This window comes from Cydia pomonella, chromosome 1 (assembly GCF_033807575.1).
Source record: "Cydia pomonella isolate Wapato2018A chromosome 1, ilCydPomo1, whole genome shotgun sequence".
In the NCBI taxonomy this organism is placed as follows: domain Eukaryota; kingdom Metazoa; phylum Arthropoda; class Insecta; order Lepidoptera; family Tortricidae; genus Cydia; species Cydia pomonella.
The window spans coordinates 27,095,601-27,118,665 of record NC_084703.1 but is presented as its reverse complement, the minus strand read 5'-3'; the positions used below and the strand labels follow the sequence as shown (position 1 = coordinate 27,118,665).

At 35.4% G+C, this 23,065-nt stretch overlaps 1 protein-coding gene across 1 annotated transcript; it reads right to left on the bottom strand.

The window, feature by feature from the left end:
* Positions 1–2: 2 nt before the first annotated feature.
* LOC133518956 (uncharacterized) lies at positions 3–4,015 on the bottom strand. Its single transcript, XM_061852762.1, has 2 exons — positions 3,180–4,015; positions 3–2,505 (listed from the first exon to the last, which is right to left on the bottom strand). The coding sequence occupies exon 2, from the start codon at positions 1,616–1,618 to the stop codon at positions 587–589; it is 1,032 nt and encodes a 343-aa protein (XP_061708746.1). The 5' UTR covers positions 1,619–2,505; positions 3,180–4,015; the 3' UTR covers positions 3–586.
* Positions 4,016–23,065: the final 19,050 nt, after the last annotated feature.

The window sequence follows — 23,065 nt, the reverse complement described above, 5'->3', positions numbered from 1 at the left end:
AACTAAAAAAATACTTCAATTAGGCACTTAAACTAAAAAATTACTTTACTTATTCACAAACTAAAAAAACCTTCAATTAAGCACTTAAACTAAAAAAATGGGTACGTTTGTAGTATAATTAGCACTTATTCTTTATTTTGTAATCTAATTATTGTAGTTTTTTTCATTTTTCTTCAACTTCACAATACACTTCAATAAATTAGTAATAGTAATCTCTTTGTTCTTCAATTGTTGAAACTTTTTTTTATAATTTTTATCAAATAAAATGTCACATTTTCTTCTCTTTACATTTTCAAATAGCACATCTTTAGCTTTTGATTCTTGATAGATGGCTTCCTTTCTTAAAAAGAGAATAAATTGAAATAAGCTTGGATTAGCCCGCATTCTTTTATTTAACCTACTATGCCACCCCTCCAACGCGTTGTTGGTGCGATGTCTCTCACCTGCACAGCTGATTTCTGCCAAAAGTGATTTTGACAACCATTGTTTATTAAAATACTTTTCAAACATCTCTATTGGGGTGGTTTCACGTTGACTGCCCACTCCCGGAATGGATCTGTTATGCTTGGGCAAACTAGACATTATTTCAGCCCACCCTTGTAATATTAGATCGGCTGGTATTCTTACCAGCAGGCAAATATGACGCTAATTCTGCTAACTTGCGGCCATCTTTAGTGTCTTCTAGTTTAAGTTCCTCAGATTTTCTCCATATAGCCTTGTTGTAGTGAAAAAAACATCCACTTACGTCGCATTCAGGGTAAACTTCTTTGAAGGCATTTATAGCAGCTCTTTCGTAATCAGTTTTATATTTTTTTACGCACATGCCTAACTCATTTCTCAGGTAATTGAAGAGTCGTAAGTAGGTGTTTGTGGTTTTATCAGGAAGCAATGCATATAGCATTGGTATGATATTAGTTTGCTCTTCTGTGCTATTTACATCCATATGTATAGTAAATAGCTGCTCAAACGGTTGAGGAGTTATTTTGAACGTGCCATCGCCAAAGAATATTGTGTCATCACTTTTATTTTTTAATACTTTTCTCGAGTATTTGGTGCCGAATAATAAAATTTTATCGTCATTTCCATCCTCCCAAATTAAAAAATTTTGTCTTAATATTATTGGTACTTCGACGTCTTGTAGTGTTTTGAAAGACGTCGATTTGACCTGCAAAAACTCCTTTCGTGCTCTATACAATGACCTTTTTTTATTTTCAAATAATGGAATCGTACAATCATCCGAATCTTCATCTGTGTCCATATCCCGACTATAAACATCTTCAAATATTTTTTGAACGGATTCATAGGACTCGCAAACCATTTTTCTGCATTTTTGATAAGCTAGGTGATTTTTATTTTTCGACGAGGATGGCTCACAAGTATGTGCACTTTTTCGCACAATCTTTGTTCGACTGGCGTTTAAGGTAATCGATGAACCACACGACAGACGGTTTATGCACTTCCATAGAGTGGACCCACTTGGATTATGCACGCCCAAAGTATATCTATGTACACCAAGTAACAGTGAATCCCTGCCTTTTTGAGTTTTACTAAATATCAGTTTTTCGCTTTCTTCTTGCATTGTAACTGAATAACTCCGAGAAACATTATAAAGTGACATTAAACATTGTTTTAGTATTTATCAGTCATAATGCAAGTTACTTTTTAATCTAAAGTGGCCAATATAAATTGACAGAGATAGGTTGAATGCTATGTAAAGAGGTAGGTACGTAACGTAATTTAGTCATAGTGAAGTCGTCGTAGTAATTCTGAATACCTGAATTCATAGATGGGCGAGTAACTATAAATATCGCCGTGTCTCTTTTATTTTCACGGGAGTGCTTATCTTTTGTTCGTGTTTATAGCCGATAGCTCATAGCTTACTAGGTCGCGGTGGGACCAGTGCCTAACAGGTACATACCTGGTGGGATTTTACGTCTACTGTACAAGTAATGTTTAAATATACAAGCAAAATTGTTTTAAGATATAAGAGGGAAACGAGCAGACAAATCGCCAGATGATAAGCGATTAAAATCACCAAAGAACACTCACAACCACTTCAGTGAAAGGACTGTCTTGTATATATCGTTTAGATATGATTGAGCTTCACTGGAGTTACATAGTTAAAAATAAATAAATGACTAAACATTAAATTTTAACCTTTATTATTTAATTCTAGTCTACAGCCTAAAATGACCTTATTCTATTAGGGCAGACGACACGGTAACATTTATCAACTGTAGAGTACTTTTATAAATTTGTATGATGTCTGCTGTGTGGATTTCATTAAAATCAGTAACTGATGCACTATAATTTAATACATGGTCCCAGTTTTCAGATTCTAAATGTTGACGGCACACCCTTGCATCTCGTGGCACATAAAAATTATGTTTTGATAAAAGCAGGGCCTTTGAAAGATACGGGATATGGAGAAGATCCATTGCGGGGCATTCACTAAAAATGCATCGGCTGCTATCGGTTATTGCTCGTTTTAGTGTAGGACGAGACCTGGAATCATATGTGTTATTTAACTCGAAGTTGCTCATATTTTTCAATATTTTACCACAATTTTTAATTGCTAAATTCTTTATTGCTAAATCAATCACAAATTGACAGTTAGTATTTTTAATAACTGACGTTCACATTCTAGTGGCTTGTATTATTTTTACCTTATATTTAGCATGAAGTTTTTAAATCTAGCTGAGTGTCTATATAGATATAGCTATTATTAGTTTGATGTTGATGAGTACACACACAGGCATGTTTATTTTTAGAAACATGGTTTACTGTCATCCGCGTCTAAGGCAATTTCGTCGAATGAAATTCTGGTTATTCGCGTATAAGGCAATTTGCGTTTCTGGTACTATGCGTAATTTTAACATACCGGCTATTTGCGTAATAAAATTCGGGTAATCTACGTAACTGGTAATTTGCGTACGAAATTCTGGTCATCCGCGTATAAGGTAATTTGCGTTTCTGGCACTATGCGTCTGAACGCTTTTTTTAACCGCCGCAAAACGAAACTGAACAAAAATCTGAGAATTTTTCACTTATAAAAATTATTTCCCTCAAACGTAATGCATTGATCTAGAACTGTACAACTTTTGTAAAATTTGGAGTAAAACCAAACGTTTTAGTTAGAATAAAGCTTTATACCATGTACAAAAAGGAAACATTATTACCGTGATGCATTTACGCATGTGTTCGCGTTGGCTATTATACATTATGGCACTTGTTTAATTGGACCTGAACACATTTTAACTGCCGTCCATTTGAACCATTGCAAATTTTGAAATTTTTACTTTTTGCCATATACACAGCCGGTCCGTATGGACATTTTGACACTAAGGCATTACAACGTTCATACTTTTTACCACATAGACAGCCAGTTCGTATGGACATTTTGACCCCTGCACTTTCCAGCCATTGAACATCCCGGAATCAGAAGAATCAAGTATTTGGAGATGTGCAAGTAGTCGGGTATATCGCTGTAATGTATCGATAACGTTAGATAGTGCTGGCAATATTGTACGTCATCAATTGGCCCACTGTTGTAAGCGTCCCGTTAGTGAAGATATCTTCATTTCAATGAATGCCTGCAAAAAGGAGGTCTGCCGGAGGATGTCACCCGTGCCAAAAATATTGGAGGAACATATTGAAAAATTACAAAGTCAAGGTTGCAACAAAAATGATATACCGTCAGTTAAAGAAAAGCAGGACATGATGTACAGGGCACGGAAAAAGTTTCTGCTGTGTGACAAAACCAAGTACGCGACTTTGAATGAAGATATAGCAGTCCCTAAGACATTTGCTGAAAACTTTTTAGTATGCAATGACACTGAAGTAGAGGGAGAACCGATTTTGATTTTTTGCAGCAAAGTCTCAAGAAAGTTTATAGAAAACTTTGGTACTGACGAATATTTCGGCGATGGCACATTTATGTCATGTCCGCAGCCATTTGCGCAGGTTTACACTATACACATAGACTTGAATTCAAACATAGAAGTGACCAATGTAGTTCCAGTCGTATTTGCTCTGCTACCTAATAAAACCACGCAGACTTATATCCGTTTATTTCAATTAATTAAGAACAATTTACGAATAAATATTGAAAAATTCACTGCGGACTTTGAACAAGCCGTCATTCTGGCCATAAAAAAAGTATACCCGGAAGTACAGATTTCAGGATGTCATTTCCACATGAATAAGGATGTCAAAATCAACGCGAGAAAACTTGAAATGAACATGTCCAAAGAAACTAGAAAAATGAAGAGACTGGCAGCCAATTTGTCATTGCTTCCAGCAAACAGAATGAGAGAGTGTTGGCAATCCATAATACAAAATAGTCCAAAAAAAAAATACTGCTGCTCAGAACTTTATAAAATATTTCGAAAAACATTGGCTGAACAAACATCCTTTAGAGATGATTAGCGTGGCTTATAAACGTCACAGAACAAACAACCCTGTAGAAGGTTGGAATCGAAGAATTAACGCAAGGATCCATAGGAATCCATCCTTATTGTATTTTATTCACAAAATTAAAATCGAATCGGGATATAATGACCAGAAAATCGTTAAGTTCTTACGGAACCCGTGTAAAAAGAGCAGACGCCGAAATGCCGATATCGGTTTTGATGTAGAATATAAAAAATATTTAAATAAATTAAAAGAAAATCGTATTCAACCGTTAGATTTTCTACGAAAATTGATATTGTTGAAACTATTGAAGTAGTAGTAACAACAACAACGGTATAAAACCTTGTGGTACCATAGATATAGCCGTTTACAGTTAGGTTTTTAAGTGGGCGATTTTTTTTTTGTTCATGAATATGGGTCCCACCCATGTATAGGAGCATTATTTTTATTGGTTTTGTTGCTTTTAATTAATAAGTAGTCAAAATATTACTTGTTTTTATTTTGTAAAATAGTCCCTGACCCATCATTATCAGTTTATCACATGTAATAGTCTATCATCTTGCCGTTGAGTACCAATTTTACTTATCGACCCTGAACTGACCACATTCTTTTAGGAAATAATGATAATAAAAAAATAGATATTAGTTTTAGTTTTTTAATAAAGCTATTATGTACAAAAAATCAAATTCAAAAGTAAAACAAAATCGTTAGGCCTGGCTAAGGGTTAAATAAACAAGTAATTAATTAATGTCAGATTATCACTATTATCAGAGATCACAAAAAAATCGTCATTTTTTTTTCAATCAACAAAATATATCTTTAGACACATAAAGTACCTAAATTAATTATTACTTTCTTGTAAATATGTTACTAACAAAAATATATGTAGCTACTACTATTTTATAGTCAAAAAATATTTGATTGATATATGAATTAATTATTCGTTTTTGGAGTCATATCATATCACACTATTGCTAGCAATGCATGATGATGATAAATGAATGATGATCTCTGCTGATCTGATTGTCATTGTAGTAACTACTAATGTAACGCAGAAGAAACTGTTAGTAGAACTTGTTGTAATACACTTTTGAATGTATTAACTACATCCTGAAGTTCGTCGTCAATAATAACTTGCGTAGGTATTGCAGCGGATCTAATTAGATTATCCCAATCTTCGGTGTCAATGTGATGGACACATAACTTTGCGTTAGGCGGTAAATATAAATTGAATTTGCTCAGTAACATCGCCTTATGGAAATCCAAAGGCGAGTGGAGATTCACGTCATAGCAACAACCATTAACAATACATTTATTTCCTTCTTCCACCATTGCTCTTCTCAACAAATATTCGTTTACCATATTAGTTAACTAAGTTAACCCTTTACCAGGCCCCGAAGAACCAGCGTGTCTTAATACGTACTTTATATGCTGTTGCAACCGTATTGAACGCCTTGTAAAAAATGTATTTATGAAAGTCGGAGATCTTCCTCTAAACCAGAAATAAAAATGTGGGTTACGGTTATCCCATCGCCTGTCTAAGTAATGAACTGTCATACTAGATTTTGTCTTATTATATTCTTGATCAGGCCAAGGGATATATTTCACCAACATCTTATATCGGTTATAATAGTCAAGGTTTAACTCCAAATCTCCTACGAACCATTATATCAATCACTGAAAACATTATTTTATGATCTTCATTCATGGCACGCTTCAAAATCCAATAATATATCTTTAGCAGCCATTTAAATCCACTTGACCAGTGATGTTAGTGGTTTGTTTACAAATTCGAACACTTTACTGAATTTAAGAAAAACACAAGCAGATATATAGAACCATTTTTTGTTATTTTCATGATTTTAATGATTGTAAGGTAATATAATCATATATTTTGCTAAATACTCCTGCGTCCTTGTGATATGACCAGAATTAGGATGTGGGATGACTCTATCCCATTGCCTGGCTAGAATTTGCCTGTGTGGGAACTATTCTTCCCATGACCCGATTAGATTTTGGGGCTCTTTGGTTTTTGTTATTTATTTTTAAGTATACAGGCTGTATCAAAAATACGAGTAGGTACCTAATTCGTTTAAGGGCATTCTCGGTACGTATTTATTTTTTGTAAGTATAATAAAATAACTACCGATAATATATCCTGAGGGACGGTACGGTCGACATTTGTCGGGTATGTCGCCGTCTTATATATTATTATGTATCTACATTATCTACTTCAATAACTATACCTACTAGAATACAAATGTTATATTATGATAGTTGATTAGTGATAACCATGCAGGTCAAATCATTCTTAGTATGTCAGGCCATTTAGGTTCGTATTCGTAGATGAAACTATAGGTATTTCTTGTAAATATTATACGTGCAATGACACTGTCATTTGCATTGTACGTCAATGAAATAAACGTTTTACGTATCTACGAACTGCTTCAAGAACCATGAATGTAAGTAAAATAATATATTTTAATAATTTTGTTTCGAATAGTTTAAACTTACAAAAATAGTGGCCTGAAAACATACTAATACCGTTTTTTGGTATATTATGCAGATGTTTCACAACAACTCTGAATTGGAGGATATCCTGCAGAAAATGGAGGAAGGATCATCCGAGGAAGACGAGGAGGGAAACGAGGAGTCCGAAAACTACAACAGTACGAGATATCTCAACGATAGACTTGACGAAATTCAAGGTTTGTCAACACAAGAGTTGCTCGATATTTTGGAGGATAACCCACATCCGAATCCACATTACATAGCAGTAGCTCAAACCCCGCAAACTCCTCAAACTGTTCATACTGGTCAAATTGCCCAACCCGACCAAACCGCTCAAACTGCACCAATGCCTACCTACGCCCAATTGCAGTCTGTCGAGAGGGAATGGACCACTGATATTCCTCATTTCACAGAGCACAAATTTGATGTACAGTTAGAACCTACACAGATATATGATAACCACAAGGCCCTGCCAAGTGAATATTTTGACAATTTGTTCCCAAACGAGCTTTTGGAACTAATTGTTCAAAACACTAATAAATACGCCACGATAAAAAAGTCAAAATTTTGGTCACCTACCAATGTTGATGAAATTAAAGCATTTTTAGCTTTAATTATTCTTATGGGCATATCACCGGCATCGGACATAGAACTGTATTGGAGCTCTGATCCATTTTATAGAAATATTGAAATATGCCAAACAATGACATGCAAGAGGTTTAAAAAAATATTGGAGAATTTACATGTGTGCGACATTACTACCCATTTACCTAGGAAACATATTGATCACGATAAACTACAAAAAATAAGGCCCATGCTTACAATTTTGAACAACACGTTCAAAGAAAACGCCACCGTTTCTCAGACTCAGTCAATTGATGAGAGTATGATCAAATTTAAAGGAAGAGACAGCAAAAAGCAGCACATGCCTATGAAGCCCGTTAAAAGAGGATTTAAAGCTTGGTGCAGGTGTGATGCGAAAACTGGATATCTGTATGAGTGTAGCATATATGTGGGCAAAGATGATTTACCTAGTGAGGATGGTTTGGGTTATAGAGTTATAAACAAATTGAGCGAAAACGTACCCAATGGTACACTACTTGTCTTTGACAATTTTTTCTCTACTCCTGCGATCATGGAATCTCTTTACAATAGAGGTATATACGCTTTGGCGACTGTTAGAAAAGATCGAAAAGGCCTTCCTAAAGATTTAACTGCCCCGGTTGCTGGAACTAAGAAAGAACAAAAGCGAAATAAATTAAATCCAGGAGAGTTTTCTTATCGCTTTTGTCACCCTATTGGCGTGCTCAAATGGAAGGACTCGAAAGACGTCTACGTTATGACAACGGCAGTAAATCCTAGAAAAGTTGAAACCATCACGAGAAGGCAAAAGAATGGAGAGAAAAAGGAAATGTACTGCCCATCGGCTATAGTTGAATACACAAAACATATGGGAGGCGTGGACCACTTTGACAATTTCCGCAGCTCTTATGCTATTGGGCGAAGATCGAAGAAATCTTGGTTTCGGCTATTTTGGTTCTTATTCGAATGTGCAGTCATAAATGCGTACATATTATTTTGTGTCAGCAAAAAGAACATAACTGAAAATTGTCACCGAAAATTTCGCTTGCGACTAGCTAGAAGCTAGAAATCTGAGTTCGTTAGTCGACGTCAATATAGGAAACCACTGAATTTCATAAACAAAAAAGGAGGTAATTTAGGCGTTCCTAGTGAAATAAGGTTAAATCAGCAAGGTCACTTTCTGCAACCCTCAACGTATAGGAGGTGCAGATTCTGCAGTACACGCCGGGAAGAAAAGCGGTCTAGGTATGAATGTAAAATATGTAAGGTAGCATTATGCGTAACCCCCTGCATGGAACTGTATCATACAACAACAAACTTCGATTAATTATGTATGTAAAACTCTTTGGCTCTTTACAAGTAAAGAGGTTTAAGCAAAAACTTTTTCATCAGTCGCGAAATGTCACAAACTGACTATTAAATAATAAAAAAAACTTTCAAATCAAACCAGAGCAATATATTATAATATTGTAAGCAAATATACTATAATATTGAATAGCACTATGTCTAAATACAAGATTTTCTCAAATAAGAATCCTCGTAAATTATTTGATATGGCGTATAAAGTCATTGTTAGCATTATAAGTGAAAAAACCGAAACATATTTAACTGCAACTGATTTGCCTCTACCTGAAAAGGTAAGAGCCAGTTTCTTTTACCTGTTTGTAATTCAAAATAAGCACCTGCAAAACCAACTTTAGTCTCGTGATCATATATACATACTCATAGTAAATTTGTATTTAAAACTCACGCACGAGGTAACAATAGTCAAAAATGCTTCTGATGAAATAGATATTTAGGTAAAGTTTTGATCTTTGCTGGGTTACACACTGTTTAGGTAGGTATATAAATATATTATTTCTCAAATTCTAGGTAAATAATGTGAAGAGGAAAATCTTTGAGCTCTCGCTGCCGCGACAGTTTTTAGTAAACATATTTCTTTCGTCACTTCCTGATTGGGATCTATACGAAAGTGACCTTCCGGATGAAGAAATCCACATCTGTCAGACTTCGTTTATAGAAGTCGATGGGAAAATGCTGGGCGGACTGTGCTGCAAAAGCTGTGGTGGTTTCCGCAGAATTTTCAGTGGGCTCATTCGGGTCAGACAGCTACAAGAATTGTACTGTCCATATTATGGAGAACAATTATTTGATTAGAAAAAAAGGTTTAAGTTTGTTTGTAATGGAGGGCCCGAAGTTATGGTATCAATATTATTTTTTCCGTAGTAAAACTGTAAGCGTTTTTTTTTTTGTAATAACCTCAGCAACAAGCAATAAAATAATGTTCATGAAAAGAATGGTGTTTTTGTATTTGTCTAACTGCAAACATCGTTTATATACAAGGCGATCAATCCAAATGGGTCAGTATGGAGATGTCAGAAACTGTGTGAGATAGCGAAATCTGTTCTTAGGAACCATAGCTTCGATTTAATAATAAGGGCATTCAAACGTTTTTTCAATCTTGACCCATTTGGATTGATCGTGAGAGTCAGAATGGCGGGTGTACCTAAATAAAATCAAATGAAAAGCATACCATATTTTTGTACCTAATTTGTACTATTTAGTACCTCGTTTAAAAAAATTTGTACCTCACGGTACGTAAAGTTATCATCAAAAAACAGGTCACCCGCCATCCTGACAGTCAGAATGGCGGGTGTACTTTATTACGCTATGTTCCCGTGGTTATTGATAAATTCTATAAAAGCCAAATTTTTGTACCTTTTTTGTACCTTCATATTCAATTATAATATGAGGCATTTTATTTGTGCTTTCCAAGTTTTACTCATTTTATATTTTGCTTGCTATTACAATTTTGCAGGCGTTATAATTTTTCAAGTTATCGATTTAATTTTTAAGAAAAAACGCTAAGGTACTATTATTTTTATTACGCCAGGATTTAGTACCTTTAATGTTTAATCTGTTAAGTTCAAATAACTCAGAAAATCATGTCTTAAAAATGATTTTTCTTAGGAAGATTTCTTTGAATTGGCGCCTAGCCTTTTTAACGCTAAGGTACAATTATTTTTATTACGCCAGGATTTAGTACCTTTAATGTTTAATCTGTTAAGTTCTAATAGCTCAGAATAACATGTCTTAAAAATGATTTTTCTTAGGAAGATTTCTTTGAATTGGCGCCTAGCCTTTTTAGGGTTCCGTAGCCAAATGGCAAAAAACGGAACCCTTATAGATTCGTCATGTCCGTCTGTCTGTCCGATTCTGTCACAGCCACTTTTTTTAATCAAAATCTACAAAATATCAAAAAATTGTTCGATCTATGTACTTCTGTTTCATAGAAATTATGGAAAGTGTTCGAATTTCTCCGTAGTTTGCTGAAATTAGCGTTCAAGTGAATTGAAATGGCTGCCAAAGATATATTACGCAATTTAGAAGCGTGTTGTGAATGAAGATCATAAAATAATATTTTCAGGGATTGACAAAATATTTTGTAGGTGGTTTGGAGTTAAAACCTGACTACGGTAACCGATATAAGATGTGGGTGGAATATTTCCCTTGGCCTGGTAAAGGGTAAAAACCTAACTGTAAACGGCTATATCTATGGTACCACAAGGTTTTATACCGTTGTTGTTGTTACTACTACTTCAATAGTTTCAACAATATCAATTTTCGTAGAAAATCTAACGGTTGAATACGATTTTCTTTTAATTTATTTAAATATTTTTTATATTGTACTTTTTACACGGGTTCCGTAAGAACTTAACGATTTTCTGGTCATTATATCCCGATTCGATTTTAATTTTGTGAATAAAATACAATAAGGATGGATTCCTATGGATCCTTGCGTTAATTCTTCGATTCCAACCTTCTACAGGGTTGTTTGTTCTGTGACGTTTATAAGCCGCGCTAATCATCTCTAAAGGATGTTTGTTCAGCCAATGTTTTATAAAGTTCTGAGCAGCAGTATTTTTTTTGGACTAATTTGTATTATGGATTGCCAAAACGGGTTAGTATCACGGGGTCTAATTAGCAACTCGTCTATAGGGCTACTCGTCTAAGTCGCAGCTGGTCTACATCACCTTCGTCTAAATATCAATTGGTCTAAAAAGCAGCTGGTCTACAATTTTCTAAGTAGCATCTCGTCTAAATAGCAATTGGTCTAAAAAGCAGCTGGTCTACTCTTTCTAAGTAGCAAGCATCTCGTCTGAGTTGCAATATTATTAGTCTTTCTGATCAACTTTTATTAAAGGAGCAAACCTGCCAACCCTGAAATCTCATTAAAAAAATTACCTGCTTTTACCTAAAATTACCTACATTTCGTCCGATCAGAAGTCGACATTTTGTATGGGGGGTCCAATATTTTTTTCAGATTTCAGGCTTAGTGCCATAACAAAAGTTGATCAGTATGGCCTACCTGATCACCTGGTACAGTCGCCATCAGATATTTCGGAGCTGTGGAGGTGGGTGACAAATATCGGAACAACACCTTTATTTTCAAGGCGATAAAGATGATGTTGCGATATTTGTGACCACTTCCACAGCCCCGATGTATCTGATGGCGGCTGTACAATTTGACCAGTGTATTAAAAATCACCCTGTATAAATAATCCGAACGTCCTGTTGTGCTAACTACCTATTGTTGACACCAAGAGAGGTATATTATAATTTACCATCCATAGATGAAATTGCAACAATTCCTCAGTATAATCGTACAAAATTCGTTTTTAATATGAGGTGGTGACAAGTCAATTTACCGTATGGCAATTAAAAGAATTTTCGTAAAATAAAAGATTTATTTAACATAAAAGAGATACTTCCATAAAATAAAATGTTGCACTTCAGCTATATTGCACATTTACTTATCAAATTAAATATTAAATCTACGCATATTTCAACTGCCTTTTAATTTCAGTTATATTTTCCAGACACTCAAAAGACGTTACTTTTCCTTCTTGAAGTTTTTTAAGTTCATTTATATAATTCTTGTTAAACGCAATATCCTTCTTTTTCCTGTTGTTTGCATTTAAAAAATTGTTTGTTATTTGAATATCTTGTACCTTCGATTCTAATTTTATTTTTTCTAAAAACCTGATGAACGTAGGTTTTGGAGGCACACGGTTCTTTAGCCGACGATGCCATGCCTCAGTACTGTTTGTAGTGCGGTGCATTTCTTCGGCACAACTAATCATCGGTAAATTCACCCATTGTGTGTGGACGTATTTATGAAACTTCCTCATTACTATGGAATCTGTAAACGCCTGTAATATCGGATTCCGGGACTGGGCAGTCAGCATGAGAAAATGTTCAATGGCTGGAAAGTGCAGGGGTCAAAATGTCCATACGAACTGGCTGTCTATGTGGTAAAAAGTATGAACGTTGTAATGCCTTAGTGTCAAAATGTACATATAATCGTGGTCACAATGGTCTAGTGACAAATGGTACACATCTTAAAATGCAAGTACAACAAAAGGGGTGATAGACGAAACGCTTGATTGATATAACGTGCTTAAGTTTAAATGAATAACTGTCAAAAAATTAACTAGACATGAAAAAAAATTGGTGTTTTTCTCCAGCATATCCACTTTACCACGTGAAACTGCACCACTACAACTGGAGTTAGATGCATATATTGCTGCTTGATTGTACTTTTAAAAATACTAACGGCAATAATCATATGTCGCACTCCAGCGGGCGATATGCGGGCACATCAAAAGTAAGTCTCACATATAAATCAATATATTTTCAAGTTTTCAGAATAAGGTATTTTTAATAAGTGTCCTATGTTATTGGTAAAATACTGTTGTACCAATTTCTTTCCCTCCCCTTTTGTCCGCCACTCGTCGCGGCTCATGACATGTTCCCGCCAGTCTGTACGAAATGTGTAACTCGTCCCGCCATTTTTTTTAATTATAAGTACTAAAAAATCTACATGGGAAAATTCTGATCACGCAAAAGTATGTTATTTTTTACCTCTCTGTATATTGTATTTATCAATAAATTAATTTTATTTCTACGCTGGTAGTTGCATATTTAAGACTGATACATGATAACAGGTTAGTTACAAATACTAAGTATGTATACTAGTAAATAACGTTGTTTTTTGGAAACCTTACCACATGACGTGCCCGCAAATTCCCCTACGAGCGACAACTAGGTCTGATTAAAGTAAAGCCCGCACGCGGCCTAACAAACAGACTGTATACCAGTTGCGTAACCTGGATATTCCTAGATTTATAGATTCCTACAAGTGACCTTTCGCCATATGATTAAATAAATAAATTACGACACATCATTACAAATTATTTTATTTCAATTTATAAAGTACCGTAAGTTACGAACATAAATCACAATCAGCTACCTCCTTAATTAGGCACTTAAACTAAAAAAATACTTCAATTAGGCACTTAAACTAAAAAATTACTTTACTTATTCACAAACTAAAAAAAACCTTCAATTAAGCACTTAAACTAAAAAAATGGGTACGTTTGTAGTATAATTAGCACTTATTCTTTATTTTGTAATCTAATTATTGTAGTTTTTTTCATTTTTCTTCAACTTCACAATACACTTCAAGAAATTAGTAATAGTAATCTCTTTGTTCTTCAATTGTTGAAACTTTTTTTTATAATTTTTATCAAATAAAATGTCACATTTTCTTCTCTTTAAATTTTCAAATAGCACATCTTTAGCTTTTGATTCTTGATAGATGGCTTCCTTTCTTAAAAAGAGAATAAATTGAAATAAGCTTGGATTAGCCCGCATTCTTTTATTTAACCTACTATGCCACCCCTCCAACGCGTTGTTGGTGCGATGTCTCTCACCTGCACAGCTGATTTCTGCCAAAAGTGATTTTGACAACCATTGTTTATTAAAATACTTTTCAAACTTCTCTATTGGGGTGGTTTCACGTTGACTGCCCACTCCCGGAATGGATCTGTTATGCTTGGGCAAACTAGACATTATTTCAGCCCACCCTTGTAATATTAGATCGGCTGGTAAGAAAGGCAAATATGACGCTAATTCTGCTAACTTGCGGCCATCTTTAGTGTCTTCTAGTTTAAGTTCCTCAGATTTTCTCCATATAGCCTTGTTGTAGTGAAAAAAACATCCACTTACGTCGCATTCAGGGTAAACTTCTTTGAAGGCATTTATAGCAGCTCTTTCGTAATCAGTTTTATATTTTTTTACGCACATGTCTAACTCATTTCTCAGGTAATTGAAGAGTCGTAAGTAGGTGTTTGTGGTTTTATCAGGAAGCAATGCATATAGCATTGGTATGATATTAGTTTGCTCTTCTGTGCTATATACATCCATATGTATAGTAAATAGCTGCTCAAACGGTTGAGGAGTTATTTTGAACGTGCCATCGCCAAAGAATATTGTGTCATCACTTTTATTTTTTAATACTTTTCTCGAGTATTTGGTGCTGAATAATAAAATTTTATCGTCATTTCCATCCTCCCAAATTAAAAAAATTTGTCTTAATATTATTGGTACTTCGACGTCTTGTAGTGTTTTGAAAGACGTCGATTTGACCTGCAAAAACTCCTTTCGTGCTCTATACAATGACCTTTTTTTATTTTCAAATAATGGAATCGTACAATCATCCGAATCTTCATCTGTGTCCATATCCCGACTATAAACATCTTCAAATATTTTTTGAACGGATTCATAGGACTCGCAAACCATTTTTCTGCATTTTTGATAAGCTAGGTGATTTTTATTTTTCGACGAGGATGGCTCACAAGTATGTGCACTTTTTCGCACAATCTTTGTTCGACTGGCGTTTAAGGTAATCGATGAACCACACGACAGACGGTTTATGCACTTCCATAGAGTGGACCCACTTGGATTATGCACGCCCAAAGTATATCTATGTACACCAAGTAACAGTGAATCCCTGCCTTTTTGAGTTTTACTGAATATCAGTTTTTCGCTTTCTTCTTGCATTGTAACTGAATAACTCCGAGAAACATTATAAAGTGACATTAAACATTGTTTTAGTATTTATCAGTCATACTGCAAGTTACTTTTTAATCTAAAGTGGCCAATATAAATTGACAGAGATAGGTTGAATGCTATGTAAAGAGGTAGGTACGTAACGTAATTTAGTCATAGTGAAGGCGTCGTAGTAATTCTGAATACCTGTGCCCCTAGTGTAAATATTTTCGACAGCGAAACGTTACGTACGCGTTTGCGTTAAGTCTCATTTTGTATGGGTTTTTGAACAGCGCGCAAAGCGGGACGTTTTGGAAAGTCAAAAATCTCATACAAAATGACACTTAACGCAAACGCGTACGTAACGTTTCGCTGTCGAAAATATTTACACTAGGGGTACTGAATTCATAGCTGGGCGAGTAACTATAAATATCGCCGTGTCTCTTTTATTTTCACGGGAGTGCTTATCTTTTGTTCGTGTTTATAGCCGATAGCTCATAGCTTACTAGGTCGCGGTGGGACCAGTGCCTAACAGGTACATACCTGGTGGGATTTTACGTCTACTGTACAAGTAATGTTTAAATATACAAGCAAAATTGTTTTAAGATATAAGAGGGAAACGAGCAGACAAATCGCCAGATGATAAGCGATTAAAATCACCAAAGAACACTCACAACCACTTCAGTGAAAGGACTGTCTTGTATATATCGTTTAGATATGATTGAGCTTCACTGGAGTTACATAGTTAAAAATAAATAAATGACTAAACATTAAATTTTAACCTTTATTATTTAATTCTAGTCTACAGCCTAAAATGACCTTATTCTATTAGGGCAGACGACACGGTAACATTTATCAACTGTAGAGTACTTTTATAAATTTGTATGATGTCTGCTGTGTGGATTTCATTAAAATCAGTAACTGATGCACTATAATTTAATACATGGTCCCAGTTTTCAGATTCTAAATGTTGACGGCACACCCTTGCATCTCGTGGCACATAAAAATTATGTTTTGATAAAAGCATGGCCTTTGAAAGATACGGGATATGGAGAAGATCCATCGCGGGGCATTCACTAAAAATGCATCGGCTGCTATCGGTTATTGCTCGTTTTAGTGTAGGACGAGACCTGGAATCATATGTGTTATTTAACTCGAAGTAGCTCATATTTTTCAATATTTTACCACAATTTTTAATTGCCAAATTATTTATTGCTAAATCAATCACAAATTGACAGTTAGTATTTTTAATAACTGACGTTAACATTCTAGTGGCTTGTATTATTTTTACCTTATATTTAGCATGAAGTTTTTAATTCTAGCTGAGTGTCTATATAGATATAGCTATTATTAGTTTGATGTTGATGAGTACACACACAGGCATGTTTATTTTTAGAAACATGGTTTACTGTCATCCGCGTCTAAGGCAATTTCGTCGAATGAAATTCTGGTTATTCGCGTATAAGGCAATTTGCGTTTCTGGTACTATGCGTAATTTTAACATACCGGCTATTTGCGTAATAAAATTCGGGTAATCTACGTAACTGGTAATTTGCGTACGAAATTCTGGTCATCCGCGTATAAGGTAATTTGCGTTTCTGGCACTATGCGTCTGAACGCTTTTTTTAACCGCCGCAAAACGAAACTGAACAAAAATCTGAGAATTTTTCACTTATAAAAATTATTTCCCTCAAACGTAATGCATTGATCTAGAACTGTACAACTTTTGTAAAATTTGGAGTAAAACCAAACGTTTTAGTTAGAATAAAGCTTTATACCATGTACAAAAAGGAAACATTATTACCGTGATGCATTTACGCATGTGTTCGCGTTGGCTATTATACATTATGGCACTTGTTTAATTGGACCTGAACACATTTTAACTGCCGTCCATTTGAACCATTGCAAATTTTGAAATTTTTACTTTTTGCCATATACACAGCCGGTCCGTATGGACATTTTGACACTAAGGCATTACAACGTTCATACTTTTTACCACATAGACAGCCAGTTCGTATGGACATTTTGACCCCTGCACTTTCCAGCCATTGAACATTTTCTCATGCTGACTGCCCAGTCCCGGAATCTAATATCGTTACCCACGCATCCCCAAGGTAAGGTGTTGGCAGTAATGGCAGATTGGCGTTTAGTCTGACAGCTTGGCGTTGTTCGGCCGTAGAAGTGAAGTTTATTTTTTCGGCTTTTTTCCAAATAGCTTTAGAAAAGTGGAAAAAACATCCTGTTAGTTCTGTATCTGGATACACAGCTTTGAAGGTTGTGTATTGTGCAATTTCGTAATCGCTTTTATACCTCTAATACATAATATCAATGCACAGCTCGTATTTTAGAATATGGAATAGTCTTTCATACGTCTTTTTTGTTTTGTCCGGGAGTAGAGCGTACACCATCGGCACAATGTTTGTGGTTTCATCAGTACTACCTACATCCATATGAAGAGAAAATAGCTGTTTAAAGGGTTTCGGTACCCTTTTGAATGTGCCGTCGCCGAAAAATTGTCCATCCTTTTTTTTGTTCATAATTTTACGGGCCGCTGGCGAAGAAAACACCAGAATTTTATCATTAGTTCCATCCTCAAACACTAGAAAATCGCGTCCCAAAATGTCTGGTACTTTAACTTTACTTAAATCTCTGGTTTCCGTGGTTGAAACCTTCAAGTACGATTTTCGTCGCCTATATAATGTATCCTTTTTGGATGCGTATGGCGGTATTTGAAGGATAGTACGCTCGGTACGATTGTGGAAGACCAGTGCATTTTTTTCGTAAATTTCTTTCACTGATGCATAATTTTGGCAAACTTCTTTCTTGCAGTTATCCAACATAAGTGCAACTTCATTTTTAACAAAGTTTTTTCTGCAGGCATGGGCGGATATATTTAAAACTACGTTTCTTTCTTGGTTTAGTTTGAGAGAAGCACTACATTCGCCTCGGTTAGCACAACGCCATAAAGATGTAGAATCCATTTGGTTGACTTTATTTAACGTATACCGGTAACCTTTATGAAGAAGACAAGGGTGCCGCCTTTGACTTTCTATAAATACAATTTCGGGATTTCCGTGTCTCGAACCTTCCCCCGATGGTTCTCCGTTATCCATTGCAAGTAAGCGGAATTCATAGAACAATGAATGATAATTGATAATTATATCGCGGAAGAATAATAGAAATGTCACAGCTGTCAGCTACTTAATTTTTATCTATAAGTGGCCTGTTCAATATAATACGAAATAGTCATGTAGGTATTTAATGCAAAGGTGCATTATGCCAACACATTATTAAACAGACTTAAAATTGCATTTCACATTGCAATTTTAACTTTAATGGCGTAACGACGAGGACGCCACAATACGCTGAAAAAAATATTGGACCCCCCATACAAAATGTCGACTTCTGATCGGACGAAATGTAGGTAATTTTAGGTAAAAGCAGGTAATTTTTTTAATGAGATTTCAGGGTTGGCAGGTTTGCTCCTTTAATAAAAGTTGATCAGAAAGACTAATAATATTGCAACTCAGACGAGATGCTTGCTACTTAGAAAGAGTAGACCAGCTGCTTTTTAGACCAATTGCTATTTAGACGAGATGCTACTTAGAAAATTGTAGACCAGCTGCTTTTTAGACCAATTGATATTTAGACGAAGGTGATGTAGACCAGCTGCGACTTAGACGAGTAGCCCTATAGACGAGTTGCTAATTAGACCCCGTGATACTAACCCGCCAACACTCTCTCATTCTGTTTGCTGGAAGCAATGACAAATTGGCTGCCAGTCTCTTCATTCTTCTAGTTTCTTTGGACATGTTCATTTCAAGTTTTCTCGCGTTGATTTTGACATCCTTATTCATGTGGAAATGGCATCCTGAAATCTGTACTTCCGGGTATACTTTTTTTATGGCCAGAATGACGCCTTGTTCAAAGTCCGCAGTGAATTTTTCAATATTTATTCGTAAATTGTTCTTAATTAATTGAAATAAACGGATATAAGTCTGCGTGGTTTTATTAGGTAGCAGAGCAAATACGACTGGAACTACATTGGTCACTTCTATGTTTGAATTCAAGTCTATGTGTATAGTGTAAACCTGCGCAAATGGCTGCGGACATGACATAAATGTGCCATCGCCGAAATATTCGTCAGTACCAAAGTTTTCTATAAACTTTCTTGAGACTTTGCTGCAAAAAATCAAAATCGGTTCTCCCTCTACTTCAGTGTCATTGCATACTAAAAAGGTTTCAGCAAATGTCTTAGGGACTGCTATATCTTCATTCAAAGTCGCGTACTTGGTTTTGTCACACAGCAGAAACTTTTTCCGTGCCCTGTACATCATGTCCTGCTTTTCTTTAACTGACGGTATATCATTTTTGTTGCAACCTTGACTTTGTAATTTTTCAATATGTTCCTCCAATATTTTTTGGCACGGGTGACATCCTCCGGCAGACCTCCTTTTTGCAGGCATTCATTGAAATGAAGATATCTTCACTAACGGGACGCTTACAACAGTGGGCCAATGGATGACGTACAATATTGCCAGCACTATCTAACGTTATCGATACATTACAGCGATATACCCGACTACTTGCACATCTCCAAATACTTGATTCTTCTGATTTGTTGGTTTTGGATTTATTGTATCGATAGCCATTGAGGTATAATGCCGGAAAACCCTTTTGATTCACAGTGAATACAACTTTTCCTGCTTCCGTCATTTTACACATCTTTTTGAAAGGTTTGTTTATATACTGACATATCTTCCTTGCAATCAAATTTTTAGTTTTAATTATCTAGACAAGTAGGTCCTTATAAAATGAAACCTCTTTAGATAACGAATGGCTGTTGTTGATGAAAGGTATTATACTTCGATTGTAAATATTATATTTTACAAGTTCCAGTTGGTATTTCGCGTTTGTGGTATTGTAAGTGTTTGGTATATTGCGTAATAAATAAAATCGCCAAACACCACAACACGTCAGGGCGTTTTGCGTAATATTTTTTAGAAGTCCGCAAAATACCAAAAAACCTGGGATTGGTATTTCGCGTTTGTGGTTTTATGCGTCTAAAGGCTTCTCATATTACCCATCTTGAACAATTACCATTTCTGAAAATGACCACTTGTTGCAATGATCACATTTTATATAGTCACTTACCGAAATGCCCGTTCTTCAATTGATTACTTTTAGAAATACCCAGTTCTTGAATGAGCCACTTCCGGAAAAAGCCATTTCTTGAAGGAACTACTTCTTAGAATGGTAGGCTTATGTTTGTCAAGGAGTGTTTTGGGCGCGAAAGCACCCGTCAAAATATAATTTGTGAATTTAACATATTTAAAGCTGTTTTTAGGAGAAACGTTGAATTTCAGGGCAACGTTTGATTCGTTTCGGCGGCTTGTGACCACAAATGAAAATAACCGGCCAAGAGCATGTCGGGCCACGCTCAGTGTCGGGTTCCGTAGTTACTCTTCCGTCACAATAAGCTAAACTGGAGCTTAAAGTATAGTAAATTGTTAACCAAGGGATGAAACGGTACCTTTCACCCGAGTTAAACAAATAGGCAAATTTGCATAATCAGTACCTAATTAAAGTAAGTCTTTTTACTATGAAGGGAAAACTTTTTGCGATAACTCAAAAACAGCTAAACTGTACCCCTAGTGTAAATTTAGTCGATAGCGAAACGTGACGTACGCGTTTGCGTTAAGTCTCATTTTGTATGGGTTTTTGAACAGCGCGCCAAGCGGGACGTTTTGGAAAGTCAAAAATCTCATACAAAATGACACTTAACGCAAACGCGTACGTCACGTTTCGCTGTCGAAAATATTTACACTAGGAGTACTGATCATGTCTGCTATAGTTTCCATTTAATGTCTTTCTTAAGCTCTACTTCCACGATTTTTTTCATATTTTTTGGACCTATAAAGTTAGAGGGGGGGGACAATTATTTTTTTCTTTCGGAGCGATTATCTCCGAATATATTCACTTTATCAAAAAATGTTTCTTGAAAACCCTTATTAGTTTTGAAAGACCTTTCCAACGATATTCGAGTTCTGACGATGGGGTCCATGAGGAATCGAGGGAACTCTTCAAATATGAAAGGCATACATATAGTTATTTTGGTATTTTCTTTGACAAAACAAGCAATTACATTTAAAAAAGTGATATTTGAGGAAGTGGAACTGCTGATGATGATGAGAATGGAACTCTTCAACGATGCATAGAACACGTTTGGCGATTTCTCCTCTTCGCTATGTTAAGTAAATTAGATTTTCAAGACAAACTTGTCAAGTTCGAGTTCTGACGATGGGGTCCATGAGGAATCTAGGGAACTCTTCAAATATGAAAGGCATACATATAGTGATTATTGTATTTTCTTTAACAAATCAAGCATTGACATTTAAAAAAGTGACATTTGATGAAGTGGAACTGCTGATGATGTTCATAATGGTATTCTTCAACGACGCATAGTACACGTTTGGCGATTTGTAGTGCCGCCTTTGCACCACTTATTTTAGTACCTTATTACTATCGTCACTTTTATTCACTTCAATGATACGGCGTATTTATTTGGGGAAACTACGGATGCTAGCAAACAATTTGATGCCTAATTTTATATAATGTTTAAACATAACGGCTGCGTTGCCCAGTGGCTCTGTTTACGAAGATGATGGTCCTCGGGTTCCGATCTCCGTAAGGGCATTTATTGTGTTTATAACGATTATTTGTTCCTGAGTTAAGGTTGTGTTCTATGTATTAAAGTATATAGCTACCTTTGTGCCTTGCCGATTAGTGCCCAAAACTCAAGCCTTATTAAGATTAAACCAAATGGGCTAAATGGTTAAAAAAAAAATATTACCGCTACATTCAGCCAGATGACCCTTTTTATGAAGTGTAAAATAATAACTGCAATGGCTCATAGACTTAATGCAAAATATAGGTACTTAAACGATACGTTTTTCAAGTTCGGTATCTTTAATTTAGGAAACTTCTTTCTGAATTGTGAATGAAACATCCAAATATTTATAAATTTTAATTCAAAAGTTCGCGTAAGTAGGTTTCTGGGAAAGTATAGAGAGCGTGCATGAACTGTAGGAGGCAGCACAGGAGCCGTCAGATTTTTAGCGCGAGGCGTAAATGTGATGTTTATTGTTCCGATATTGCCCACAAGATGGCAGAACCTACTATGCAGAAGAAAACACGTGACTTGTAAATGTACATGTTTATGGTTCCGATTCAGGCCACAAGATGGCAGACCCTCCAACACGCACGGTCCCTATAGATGTATGGTTTTGCTTTATACTTCGTTTTGAGCATTAGAAAAAACGCCAAACAATCAAATCTTGACGTGTCTTGTTATTAAAAAACGCTTTTTACGCGCAATACATGTCAAATATCCCTCACAATCTTTTTAATGCTAAAAAAATGAATCCTAGCATGTAATGTGTCATGTCAAAAGTAAAAAAAATCGATGGTTGATGCTGCTAGACTTGAGAAATTAGTCAGCGACGGCTAATAACACCAGCATAGTGTAGTTTCTTAACGATTTTCAGTATTAAACGTAATAAAGTACATAAATCCAATTCCGGAATTTTCGATATTCAGTGGTCTCAATTCCGGAATTGTAATATCGGAAAATTGGTCCGAGATTCGATATCTAGATTATCTCAGA

What these genes read in the sequence shown, in the direction of transcription:
- LOC133518956 (XM_061852762.1), bottom strand. Translation starts at nt 1,618, where the DNA reads ATGTCACTTTATAATGTTTCTCGGAGTTATTCAGTTACAATGCAAGAA.